Source organism: Odontomachus brunneus, unplaced genomic scaffold, assembly GCF_010583005.1.
Source record: "Odontomachus brunneus isolate Ranch 3 - 2012 unplaced genomic scaffold, Obru_v1 Obru_scaffold_114, whole genome shotgun sequence".
Lineage (NCBI taxonomy): Eukaryota > Metazoa > Arthropoda > Insecta > Hymenoptera > Formicidae > Odontomachus > Odontomachus brunneus.
The window spans coordinates 192,664-205,850 of NW_022639564.1; the positions used below are offsets into that span (position 1 = coordinate 192,664).

At 44.1% G+C, this 13,187-nt stretch overlaps 1 protein-coding gene across 3 annotated transcripts in view; it reads right to left on the bottom strand.

Annotated features, from left to right (window-relative positions):
- The window catches only part of LOC116849386 (furin-like protease 2), a 474,332-nt gene that overhangs the window by 192,657 nt on the left and 268,488 nt on the right, over positions 1-13,187 (bottom strand). The window contains exon 3 of one of the 3 annotated variants that reach the window (XM_032826507.1): positions 9,454-10,192. The exons of the other annotated variants lie outside the window; for them this stretch is intronic. Within the exon in view, the coding sequence (XP_032682398.1) occupies positions 10,142-10,192 (51 nt within the window). The 3' untranslated portion in view covers positions 9,454-10,141. Of the gene's footprint in view, positions 1-9,453; positions 10,193-13,187 lie in introns of those variants that run through there. 3 annotated transcript variants of the gene reach the window in all.

The window sequence follows — 13,187 nt, forward strand, 5'->3', positions numbered from 1 at the left end:
TCTCTCTCTCTCTCTCTCCCCCGTCCCTCCCTCCCGTCTCTCCTCCACTTCTCTTTCTGTCTATCTATCCGTCTATCTGTCCCCTGTTTTGTATGTGCTCACCTGGTTGCTTGGTAGAGAGAACGTGCGCGCTCGCTCACTGATGGAGTTCGCTCTTATTCGATCACACCGCGACTACAAGAGACTGCGGCGGCCTACTATCTCGAACTACTGCCTGCTAATGATCGGTGATTGTCATGGATTCGTGAGTCACGTGGACTCGACAGATCCGCGATTTGTCCGAGCACGTCCAACGTCCAAAATGCGAACGTTTCGACGACGGACACGTCAAGTTGATCGTGCATTCTAATTATCCGTGCATTTCTCGCTTATCTCATTAATAATACAAAAAGAAAAGGAAATAATTAGAAAGCACACCGTGCTCGGGAAGCTATGGTCGAAGCGGCGGATCTGCGAATTGGATTTGCCTGAAAGTTTTCTCATGCGCGGCGCGACTCAAATGAGCAATCGTTCGCTGCGCGAACTCTCGCTGCGGCCTTGCGGGCTCGTTGCCACATCGTTGCGGCTATCGAATTTACTCGTTGCAGGTGCGAATGGCGATGCGATTACCGTTGGTGCGGTATGAGTTCTGCTTGCGAACCTCAAAATCGCGTACTGGGTTGTACGTGAGTGCGCCAATTCCCCCGGTCGTCGTCGTCGGGACATTTCCTCCCTTCTTTGCGCGCCGTTACGCGTTTTTCTCACGTGTGCATTAGGAAAATGTTATTCCTGCCCGCTCCCGCCGTTGCGGCTCACAAATGCACGTACCACGTGTAAATTGTATAAGAGAGCGATAGGGCGCGAATTTGCACCGCGCGTACTCGATTTTCAAGACATTTTCGCAGCTCCTCCATTTCACACGAGTGCAACTATTTTATGAGAATACAGCCGGTGGGATACGACGACGCCGCCGTCGAGTTTTTAGCCCCTCTCTCAACCCTCTCCGCGTCGAGTCGAGCCTCGAGTTAAATTTATCCGCGTGAAGAAAGAAGGGGGGGAAAAAACGAACGAAGGGAAGAGAGAAGGAAAATTTAACGCGCGCGGGTCAAAGAAAATAATCTGTCGGCGGTATATTTCCCGAGGATTACTCTGTGAGATATTAATATTAACGTTGCGGGGCGACAATGGGATGTGGAGAAGAAAACAAAAAAGTGTGAAAAACAAAATGTTAGAAAAGAGAATACGTGCGCACACACGAGGGCGCGCGCGTGTTTGGAACGCTTTGGACTTTAAATATGCGAAAATATACGAATGAATGTGTGCAGTCGGTCGCGCGGCTTTCGCACCCGGAGTCCGTAGAGAGAGTTGTATTATACGCGGATATTATTAGAGCCGCGTAGCTCACCACAGGGTACTTAGGCGCATCACTTCCGCGTTTGACATTTACGCCACTCTCCGCCCCGCATTTTTTCAGGTCGCACACACCCGGACACGCGCGCGCGAGAGCGCGAATAACGAGCACGTGCGAATTCAAGCGTGATTGCGTGTAATCGCGACGGACAGTGTAATTTTAACCCCCCTATGGAGGTTAATCGGATATTTTTTATTGGCTAAGCTCCCTTTCTCTTTCTCTCTTTCTCTCCTTCCTCCTCCTCCTCTTTTCTCTCTCTCCTTCTCGTCAGCTTCTCGTCAGCTTCTCGCTTCGCGAGTCAATCTTTGACGCCGTTCGAACTCGGCGATTATTCTCAAGATACTTAACGATCTCACGCTCATAAGTTAATTAATCCACCGTCCCGTTTGCGTGATCTCAAAAAGACCGACACGGACTGACATCGTTTGTACCTTTTTATAAATATAATGAGAGTCTATAATGAGAGTACGTTGCTATTCAAGATGAAATATTGTTTGTAAAAGGAAGATCAGCCGACACTGTTCGAATCCAATTGAGCATATTCGATTTATGAATTATATTTGGCGAATCGACTGTCTTGATTCTTACAGGTGAATTTGGTCTCTTGTCAATTTCTTATTGTGTTATTTCTGTTGTGTTATTTCTTATTTAAAACGAATTAAAAATTCAGTTAGACGGAACAATAAAAGATAAAATTAATCTGATTATCAACCGTATTTATATATTATTTCACTTATTTAGTATTTTTCAGTCAGAAGTAAAATTATTCGTATTATGCGGTTAGACCCATCGATTTGGCACTCTATATATTTGTTGGGATCGAATGAAAACGCCGAATACGAGTGAAGAGTAGCGATACATGTATTTGAAGCAATAGTGAAAATATTGCTATCTGAAATCGCAAGAGTAAACGTTCAGGCTTGGAATAGATTCTGACTCCACATGAGCGAATGTTTTTATTGGTTACAGTAAATATGTCCCTGCGCTGGTGAAATACACCAGATTTGTTTCTCAACTTTGAGTGAAAATATTTGCTCGATTATTCGGAGTGGAGAGCAAGTGAGAAGTCACTCGAATAACTCGGTGGTTACTCTGTTTCCGGAGTGAAAGGATAATAGGTAAAATGATTTTGATCTAAATAGTATAACGTAAATTATACATATAATCTTACGTTTCTTGGATCACTGAATATGATGGAATTTTTATCCATCTACGGGAAAGTGATAAAAATTCATCTTAAAGGGATCGAAATTAGTAATTTTTAATAATAATTCGATTAGTGACGATTTTGTTCTAATTACTTATAATTTAGTTTTATAATTTTCTCACTAATTTTCTCTCTATATCAGAGAGACATTTCACAATTAAATATTTGAGAAATTTAACATAACGAAATCAATAAAGCGTATATGTATCGTATTGATTTCATTATGTTAGATTTATCATTTTTTAAGTATTTTATTTTAAAATGTATTTTTTTGTTATAATGTCATAACAAGTTGTAACAAGGTTTTCAATGTTATAATTATAGTACGAGTAATTAAATAATTCGAACAAAATCGTCGTCGAATTGCTATTAAAAGTGATTCATCTCGAACCTTGTAAGGCTAATTTTGACTGCTTTCCTGCGAGTTTAGACAAATAAAAATATTATCATCGTATTCAGCGACCCAAAAAACGCAAGATTACATGTATAATTTACGTTATACTTTTTAGGTAAAAACCGGTCAATTTTGTCCATCGATTTTTCACTCTAAAAAATTTGCAGAGTAATTGAGACTTTTGTCATAAGTAACAACTGCGTTTGGATTACGTTCACCTTTCGCTGTTGACTAAATTTTCTAACTCGAATTTTACCTGATCATACCACTGACTTGACTTTTCTTCAACTAGACTCGATCGCAGTTTGCGCAACAAAATCCGCGTAACCTCGAGACTTGAGTTTCTCTTGTCTGATTGTTTCTCTCGGTGTAGCCGCTCGAACTTAACGAACACGTAGCCAAGTAAGAACAGGCCACGCGGCGTACAAAATGTCATAACGTTGTTCTCGAATTTGTCGGAGGTTCGTTCGAATTAAGCTCGGAAATTCCCGAGCACCCGCTCCTCTTGTCTGCCCCTCATGTAAACAGGAGTGTAAGAAGGATCTCCTTACCTGGGCTCTCACCGCGGCGTCGTTTTAACTGATCGTCCGCCCGCCCGACGAAGCAGCCGGCTTCCAGTTGCTGCGGTGTTAAGTGACACAAAAGGGTATCGTGTAGTTTATTGGCCCATACACGAAGATACCCTGCGGCGTCAAAGACAACGTCACCCAACCTCCGGCTTTTTCGTAGAGAGCCGAGGTCTCTATGGCGTGCCACGGCTCGAATCGCTGTGGTCGCTGAGATTATCACCGCACCGGTATACGTACACGCATGCACACACATACACACATACACACACACATATGCACGGTGTACACACGGATATATCCGAGATAGGAAAGCCTCCGCAGGTCGAATACCCAGCACTCGACAGAATTGCACGGCCGGCAAGGTGACGCTGCCGCAATGGCGAGAGACCGCCATAAGTGCCGTCCGCAAATTGGTCTTTCGGTACGTAAGCGTGGTGTCCCGGAAAGGTTTTTAATCCTTTCGGAACACACGCGGCGCGCTAAGTCGCGTCCTCCTCTTTTTTTCCATTTGCTTCGTTCTCCCTTTCCTCCTTTTTGTAAGGTCGTACGCAAAACGGTGATGCATCGCGATTTCAACGGGTCGCCATTATATCCGCATTAAGCGACGGGATTTTTCTATAAAAGAACACGAAACGTCTCTCTCTCTCTCTTCCCCCTCCCTTTCACCCATTTCTTCCCGCTTAAATCGAGGGATACAGTAACATAAGTAAAGATATATGTGTGTGTGTGTGTGTGTAATTGCGAAAATATTTATGGAAAGAAACGATCGAAGAGCTGCGAAATTCGAGCGAAACAAACAAGAGCTCACGTCTCCATTTGGAACGCCGGAGTGAAGGAAAACGCAGAGACATACGTGAGACACTTTTGTCTCTCTTGAGCGATTCCTTTCGCGTCAGGAGTGTCACACGGTCCGTGGCACATATCTTACGCGATAAAATGTGTGTCACTGCGGTCGGCAAAAACCCATTCCCGAAATTTGTCACCGCAAGGACACGCGAAACTGCGCGCATTTGTCACGTAGCACCTTCTTTCGAGCACATGTTCCTCCCCCCCTTTCCCCCACTCTACTTCTCTCTCGTCCAGTAGCGGGATAACGATCGCTATTAGAAGTAATAATACAAAGTATGGTAGTGTGCGATTAATCGTTCCTGCAGCCGTAATTATTCAAATTAGCTGTGAGACGAGACGCGATGGTACCAAGATCAAGGAAGGAATAATAATCGAGAATTATCGTGGACGTGATCCGCCGGCGTAGTCCGCGTTCAAGGACTATCCACCACACACGTCCGGCGCCATCGATCGCAGGAAAAGTACGCGCGGTGTACTACGTGGATACGCGAAGGTCGATGATCGTCGCGATATTGGTGCCTAGCACCGCGTGTGGATTTATGATTGTAATGAGCCGGAACTAGCCGGAACGTGAAATTACTCGTGATCACGCTTAATTGCAAATCGACAGCGATAAAAAAAGAAAGGAGAGAACTTTGCAGCACAAATTACCGTAGAATTTTGTAATCACGATAGAGGGACAGATCGGCATTTACATCAGTCGACTATCCTTTCATTTCATATATGTTATTTACATATCAGTTATTTACGTTATTTGCATATGCATTATTTACATATCAGGAACTGAAACGCACCGTTAGAAAAATTATTATATTGTTATGCCTAGCGAAATTCGCTACATATAAAAAAAATATACTGCTTTCGCGTTCCTTATTTCAAGTATTTCATAAGTTTATACAAGCTCAGCATTTCAATCGAGAATGTTGAATGAAAAGAAAAACTCGGTTCACTACACTGAAAGAGAGAGAGAAATAGCTGATTTAACTGAAATGATAGTTATTTATGGCTCCAACTATATTTTTTGTTGTTCCAACACGAAAATAATGACATGCATATAATATTATTATCACTAACATTGCAGTAGAATTTAATAAAAAATGTTCTTGACCATAATTTATAGTGATTATTTTTCTCTATGTGATTATAGTCACGTGTATCAAGTATTTTTTCTCTCAGTGTAAAGTCGAATAAATCTTTTCTCCGATAAAATCTTATAATATTCTCGTAAGAAGAATAAATTCTTCTTTATATGATAATGAGCTTTTGTAAGGTGATTTTGTGATGAATATATTTTAAGATTATTGTCAGAAAAATATTCTTTGAAGATGACCATTGCTTAAACAAAGGATAGTAAACTATATAATCGCTTCTTATAGCAGTAAAAAAATATTTTCCTGTGCATATGTTCCTTAGCAAGATAGACTTCACTGAGAGCCTATTCCTGCACACTAGTAGAAGAACATGGTAAAATAAAAAAGAAATTACGTAGAACAATTCGCGACATATTCTGAAATTGAAAAAAAGACTTTGTATGAAAAGAAAAACGTTCTCTCCATGTACACACGTGCACGTACACACAGAGCAATAAAAAGAGGAGTAAATTTGAGTGACGGCAATAATCTCAATAAATTGTGGTCTTCAGCAAAAATTTTTTTTTTCTGAGTGATTATCTCGGAACGCGCAACCTCTCGCGGGACAATCGTTTTCGCTTAGATCCGGCCCGGCCTCGTAAATGCAGCCGCGAGATAAGCGATCGCGGCGCAACAGCGAGATTGAGATTAATTTCTGGAAAATCGTTACGGGCGCGAGGCGAGCGAAAACTGTAATAACCGCGAAACAGGCCGGCGCGATAAATCATTTTAAAACAAGGCGCTCGCGCGTGTAAGATGAATTGTGTCGTTAAGGATGATCGTGACGCGCGAATAATACGAGGAATTTACTTTTCTCATTAAATTCGGCTTTCCCCTCGTCATCGGCATCGGCCGAGAATCTGTTCTCTGAGTGGCGATGCGAAAACTATTAATCACCTCTCATCTGCGCCTTTTCACACGTGTACAATAGGCACAATAATTTTTTATGATAAACATACTGTGTTTCGCGGTATAACGGATGGACGCAGCGCAGGGCATTTCGCGAGCCATGCCGCATTTTCGCGAGCCATGTCGCATTTTCGCGAAGTAGAAGAGGAGGAAATGAGCGATCTCTCCGGGCGAGCAAATCGCCGCGTTTCGTCGTCTCGCGAAATGCCCTTCCGGCGGGAACGCGCGCGAGTAATTTTCCACGTGCGCAAGCCTTTACCTTTAGTGTCTCGCGGACACGCGTAATGGAATTCTTTCTCTGAAACGAACCCGGCAATAATCCGCGCGCATTCGTCTCTTTATTTGAAACTTTCAGCCGCCGTCGCGATTGCTGACGATGGGTGCGAAACGGTCCGAGCAAGCAAGCGCGTGCGTTTTGCGCAATGAGAATTATATAATTGCAATTGTTTTGCCATTTTTCGCCGTGCACGTCGGGATGCAATCACGATTTAATTACTATTTACGCCATTGCGATTAATTTACGATAAATTCGCAATTTTGCGGAAAATCGACGTTAATACTCTCTCTCTCTTTCTCTCTCTCTCTCTCTCTCTCTCTCTCTCTCTCTCTCTCTCTCTCTCTCTCTCTTCCTCCCTCTCTCTCTCTTTCTCTCTGCTTTCTTCCCTCTCTCTCTCACCCCCTCCCTCTCTCTCCCTCTTTCTCGCGTAACGTCACGTGTAATGAATCGGTAATTGAAGACAATAGATACGATATAGAGGTAATCAAACGCATCGACAGACTGACACGAGAAGACTCTCTCTCCTCCCTCGTCTCGCCAGTCCCTGGCTCTATCTACGCGCGGAAAACGAACGTGGAATCACGACATGAAACTTACGCATCAGCGGAGATAAAACGGCGAAACGGTCATTAGAACGAAAAAGGGAAGGAAGGGTCGGAATAAGAATCACAATTTAATAAGTTTCGCGAGTTGGCTCTTTGTCCCTTTCCGCCCTTGTTACAGAATTTAACTTGCGCTCCTTCTCTTTTCTGGGAATGAAAACTGCGGATGCTAATAGACCTATTAAAAGTCCCATCATAGGGAGCTTTACTCTTACTCTCGTCCTAATTTTTCTTGTCCCGGTCGCAATTAATATCGCGATTTCCCACGCGCGTCGCGCAATTCACGTCACCGTGTCTCGCGCGCACGAGACGAGAGCTTATTACGATTAATTTCGATACATCGCGACTGCTAATGAATGTGCCGTAGCGGCGCGATATCGCCATAAATTACGCCTGAAATTGGCGGGAACGGGAACAACGGCGAAGTAACGATTCGAGAGGGATCGCGCGCGCTCGTCCGATCGCTGCGATTTCCGCAATTTTCGTCGGCGGATATGTTTACGCGCCCGCGCGCAGATTTATATTTGGCTTCCTTCGCCGCCAGGTTCGCGACGAAAACGGAAATTAAGAGAGGAAACTACTGGGTTCTCCGATTCGCATCAACGTCCACTTAATTCCGCGGCCGGCTTTAGCGCTCCGCATCGGCATTAAAAAGTGTGTGTTTATGCGCGTCGGTGGAATGCTTAAAGACCGAGAAAGGAGAAGATCCGCAGAGTAAATCCGAGCGGGGGGAGGAGAGGGGAAGGAGACGCGCGGGTAAAATATGCAAGTTTCCGTCCGGTGGCTGGGAATGATCACGTTTGAAAGTTCCAGTTACGATTTCTCGAAATGATTCTTTTTATGACGCTCTTGCCGCCGCCGCCGCCGGGAATAGTTACGGTTACGGCGGAAACTCGCGACGTTATGAAAATACAGTAGCTCGGCATGGCCGCTTCGTGCGCGAGCAGAAAAGTCATTATCCGCGGGGCGGGAGACTTCCACAAGAAAACGTAAACATATGCTTTCCGGGAAAAGGTAAAAAAAAGAAAGAACCGAGTATAAAGAAAGAAGGGAAAGGAGGGATAAAGCCGCGGGCGCTCGGATTTCCACTCGTCGGGAACGACCCCGAAGAGCGAGTCGAATTCTCAGCGAATGGCCATCGTGAGCTTTACATCGCGGAGCTGCGCCGCCGTGAGTTACACTTGTTCAGTTTTACGAGGCAGACGCAACTAATCGCATTGATATTTAAAGACGGTACTTTATACGCGATTGCGAATACGCTTCTCTTTCCGGTGCAAAATTCGAGCCGGGCTCACTTTATAAGGCAATAAACGTGAAAGCGTTCGATATCCCGTTTCTTTCCTTACGACGATCCCGTTCCGCAAGATTCGCTTCAAGAGAGATTCAGAGACAAGCGCAGGTTTCTTCGCGCGCGCCGTAATCGATGAATTATTAAATGAACTTTCATCATCATCATCATTATCATAACGTGAGACAATGATGGAGACTTTGCCATTCTTTTAGTTACGTTGACAAACCAACGCATATTGACATACATCGATGCAGTAACAGAAGGCCATTAAAAGATTTGCATATTATTCTACATGATATTGTTCTGATAAAATTTTGACAATTTCTCTCGTATTACTATTTACTCACCCTTGTGATAAATATAAGTGTCATGTGAACTTATAAGGGGTACAATCTTTATAAATCGACTAATGAAATCATTGCCAAAACGTGTAAGTCGCCGGAATCGTCCCTTAAATTGCACTCCATCAATCGTACTTGGATTTTTAAAATGTTTGTGCACTGAGGGAAAAATATATGATACTTGGAACTATAATGGCATAGTAAAAAGATTATAGTTAGGAATAGTATTTTTATAGTAAATTTCAGCATAATATTTGTAATATTTACAATATTAGCATAGTATAACTGACCCATGTAAAACTTTTACCAAGAATTATAATCATTTGAAATAAAAAATATAGTAAGGTTGCAAATATTGAATGGTAAGAGAAATTAACTATTTTATATAGTCAATACAATTGGAATATTTAGAAAATATAGGTACATGTAACTATATAGCTAAAGCGTGCTTTACTATAGATACTATACATAGAGTGATAAGATGGTGACTATAATCTGTTTTAATTCTGCTATATCTTTATGTTTAGATGAACTATAAATATATGTTTGAGGCCAAAACGAACTATAAAATATAGTGAAATTATAGTTATTCCAACTATTTTTTTTCTCTCAATATGTAGCACACAATGTACAAAGTAAGATATAACCTGAAAATTTCTGGTTTATATTTCTCATTGCTCAGTTGTAATTTTTAAATGTTCGTATTTAATAATAATAAAGAAATCGATGAGATACGATTCAGGAGACTGATGCGCGATTTTGGCAACTTCTCTCCTACCTATCTATTTGAGTCCTTGTATAGCAATAGCGACCAAATTGTATCAAGTCGAACTCTCAAACATAGAAGGATACCGCAGGCGAACGACGAGTTCCTATCGGCAACAATATTGGCACGATTCGCGCGCAATTAACGTGCTGTCGTTTGTTAATGCCGCAATAGAGGAGAGCGGAACTAGTTGGACATCTAGGTAAGTTGGCAAAACCGGTTATTTCTAGTATTTTCTAACAAGCTATAAAATTAAGCAAGCAAGATTTTTAAACACATCAAAGATGGCTTTGAAATATCTGTTTGTTTGAAATCCGTTAAAGAACAGTAGAAATAATCGATTTTGCTAACTTATTCTTCTATTTCTCGGGCCGGTCTATTACGTGTCGAGAGCATAATATCCGATCTACGTTAACTTACTTACGTACGCAAGAACAGCCTTGTGGATAGTGGTTGATGCAACGTACCTGAAACACACAGAAAGAGTCGTCCCGTTAATCGTATTGTCCCCTTGGTCGCGAAAAGCAGCGATACGATCGCGCGGGAAACGCGCGTCGAATAATCCTGTTTCCGTCGCGACGGAAAAGCCGGAATATTACGCAAGCACGGCGATTGTCGCTGCCGCGACGTTACCTCGAACAATAGGGCCCGTTACCAAGCCGGACGCGCGATTTCGCAACCGCATATCGAGCAACCATCTGGAATTACGGGAAGGAGAGGGGGGGAAACGGGAGCGGCAGACCAAATCGGCGACGGAGCGTTTCGATCTCCCGGTGCTGTGGCCGTTTTATCTTGAGACCAAGAGCGCTCTCTGTTTCATCGTATAACGAGTTTAATAATCGCCCAGCGGTGTGGAGAGGGGAAAGAGGCAAAGCAGCGAACGAACTCGCTGCGAAATTTCGCGCAAGATGCCGCTCAGAAGGAGAGACTAAAACACGGAGCATGTCGAAACGCCGACGAACGCATATAGCGTGTCCCAAACGAGCGGCGGTAGTTAGCGGCCCGACGGGAGAACTAGAGCAGCTTAGAGGTGAGAGAGACCTAAAAGCGCGACCGCTCGTTATCGTGATAAACCGAGTGTACTTGCTCACCTGGGAGAGAGAGAGAGAGTACAGAGAATGAGTAGAGAGAGTGTGGCGGAAAGAGCGAGCGAGCGAGAGAGAGGGAGAGAGAGAGGGGAAGAGATAGGGAGAGAGATAGGGAGAGAGAGAGAGAAATTCTCTCCATCGTCGACTATGACGTCATGGCGCCAGAACGGAAAGGTACGTTCGCTAAAAAGCAGAAGCTGAAAGAAGAAGGCAAAGATGGCAAGGCGGGGAAGTGGTAGAGAGCGGAGGACAGAGAAAGGGAGAGAAGAAAGGAATAAAGGAGCACAGCAAAGGAAGAGCGACTTTTTGCACGGCAGGACAGAGAGCGCGACTCCCTTATGCTCCGTCGGCTTCGTAAACACGACGCCGGCATTTTTATTCGTATTATTCGCGAGTATCTTCTCGCGCTTGAAGACGAGGGTCGCCGCGGCGGCGGGAGTCGCGAGAGAACGTCTCGGGGTGTAGCACAAGTTGGAAGACGAGCCTTCTCTCCCCCGTCTCGCCTCTGCCCTCCGGCGCGCAGCCGGTGCATCGAGGCGCAGGGTGGAGTATAACCCGGGTGCACAACCGCCGCCACAGCGTATAGTTACGATTTTAATCTTCTTTCGCATCCTCGGGTTTATGGGCCCGCCGGTATTACTTGCGCGTACCCACCTAGCTACCTAGGTAGCTAGCTACCTAGCTCGCCGAGAGGCACCTACCTAACTCCACGTGTTTACTCATGCGCTTATATTCAGCAGCCGCCGCCGCCGTCTCGTACTCGCTCTGTATTCCCGCGACTTTGTTTTACGGACGCGGACGCGGAGCATGGGAGTACGGGCAGAGCGCGGAAGCGGACGGCGCGACATCAACGTTTTTCACGACGAATTCAGCTGGGCGTTCACTTCCTTGGACGAGAAGTGCTCCCCACGCGTGCCCCGGTTTTGTCGTCGAGAGCGGACGAGCACCATTATTCGTGCACTCGCGACTCCCGGCCCGCACTCTTCCTCGCGGATGAAAAACTTGCATTGTGCGCGGCGGCTTAGCGCGCGGGAACGGCGGCTTGTAACTCGGAATATTAAGTTTTTCGACCCGTTAGGAATTGCAACGTAGCGCGCACGTAAATCAAGTGCTTGCAGTAGAGTCCCGATTCTTCCGCGGGAGAAGTGATCTTCAGCGCGCCTCACGAAGATGCGACGATAATTCGATAATATCGATATATCGTAGGCCAATATCGATAATTTAGCGATAATATTTTTTCTCCGATATATCGTTATATAGATATATTATATATATTATATATATTATATATTATGTATTAATTTCAACGATATTTTACAATTTGTCCTGCTTATATCCGATTTTATCGACGTCGATTAAATCTTCATCTGAGTTTAATTCTTTTCGAACAAACACTTAAGGCTGATTGTTCCAATCTCTTAGTAAGTTACCTAACAGTTGCTTAACAGTTAAACCATGTCTATCTTTATTTTTTGTTTAAATCAGACAAAGACAAACACATGATTTAATTGTTAGATAGCTTACCAAGAAGTTGGAACAATTTAGATATCGGTATCGATATTTCAAGGCGTTGTTGCAATCTTACTTACGAGCGCGGGAACACGAAACGGGAATATGAAAGAAACGCGGCTCGGGAGACACAAGAGGGAGTGACAAGTCGCGGATACGTGTGGTAATATCGATTTTTAATCACGCGAAATTCTGTCGCGCTCAAAGGACCGGAGCAATATCCTTCGCCCCGCAACAGCGTCTTGTTACTATAACCCAGCCTCGTTATCCCTCCCCCGGGCATCCTACAACATTACTCTTATTCTTACGCCTTTATCTAAAATATCGGTTTTCCTTTGTCGTGTCATGCATGCCTCCTTATCGTGAACTCTCTTTGTGATGCGGATCCCCAATCCCGGAGTCATCCCCCATCGATGCGAATCAAGGAGCAAGCGAGCGAGCGAGCGAGCGAGAGAGAAAGAGAGAGAGCCTTGTAAATAGCGACTGAAATTAAGAGCCATAACCTCCATCGTATCCCATCGACGAGTCATAAATTCAATGAGATTTTTTCAAATTATCCACGTTTTTCGACCTTAACGCCGTCAGTCAAATCGGTACTAAACGAGTTTTACTCCCGCTACATGAAAAAGTAAAAAGAGAAAGAGAAAAAAAAGGAAAAATCTGGTCGTATATTAAATACTCGGAAATTCCCATACGTCACATGAAATTTGCAAGAATCAATCCGACAGCGAGTACCTGCGGATGTCACTGTTAAATCGATATCGGTGGAACTTCCGTCGGGAATTTTGCGACCGACTTTGGTTCTCTCTCTTTTTTTCTCTCTCACTATTCCCTCTCTCTCTCTCTCTCTCTCTCTCTCTCTCTC